The following is an 860-nucleotide window of genomic DNA, read 5'->3' on the forward strand; positions in this document are numbered from 1 at the left end:
TTACCAGGCGGACATACAGACTTCGTGAGAAATAATAAATTAGTCCATCTATGTTCTTACTTTATTTACATTAATATTTCCTTCTGTTCTATAGCAGGCATTGTTTCCCCAAGTAACTACTGAAAAATAGATAAATGCAGTCTGTAGGGCGCTTTTCGTACGAGTGCGCAGCAGGACTTGTTGATTCAACAGGTAAGAAATGGCTAAACCTTTCCGGCTGTAATTGAATTCAACATACGCTTTTGGGTGCAAAGTCATTTGATAACATAAATGTAATTCGCTCTGAATACAAATCGTGGCCATCATAGCTATGTAATGCTACATCAAGTCGATAAGTGGAAGTTGCTAACTCTTCCTATTCGCTTGCTACAGAAAAAACAAACTTTCATGTGTTCTCTGTTCAAGCAGACAAGATGTTCATCAGATAAAATCATGTAATGTGTACCATAAAGCTAGGCAACATAAGAGTGCGCCACTCTCGAGTGAGCGCGATGAACCGATGATGAGCGGAATTGAGACAATTGCAAGGGCAATGTCGCATTCAGCTCAGGCTCTTATAGGTGTTCTAGGTGCCATTTGCACCTGGTAATACTGTGCTGTGCAAAGTGAGGTTACCAAGACCACTAAAGCAAACATATAATAATGACATACAATAACAGTTAATCAGCAATTGGCCGTTGTAAGAATAAGAAAATGAATCTGACATACATAATTCCAGATAAACACAGAAACTGCATTTTTTCTGTAACTTGTCTTGCGATCTCTAAACACGCACATTATAGGCGCCCACAGTGCAAAGTGCAATGCAGTTTTCGCCAAACACCTGATGCATTGTTGAAAACAATTATAGTGTCATGCAG

The 860-nt window shown here is 39.2% G+C and overlaps 1 protein-coding gene across 1 annotated transcript in view; it reads right to left on the reverse strand.

The window, feature by feature from the left end:
* Positions 1-763: 763 nt before the first annotated feature.
* LOC119589295 (putative neural-cadherin 2) overlaps positions 764-860 on the reverse strand; it is a 38,272-nt gene continuing 38,175 nt past the window's right edge. The window contains exon 7 of the mRNA XM_037937917.1: positions 764-823. Within this exon, the coding sequence (XP_037793845.1) occupies positions 764-823 (60 nt within the window). The remainder of the gene's footprint in view (positions 824-860) is intronic.

Source organism: Penaeus monodon, chromosome 25 (assembly GCF_015228065.2).
Source record: "Penaeus monodon isolate SGIC_2016 chromosome 25, NSTDA_Pmon_1, whole genome shotgun sequence".
NCBI classification, from domain to species: Eukaryota; Metazoa; Arthropoda; class Malacostraca; order Decapoda; family Penaeidae; genus Penaeus; species Penaeus monodon.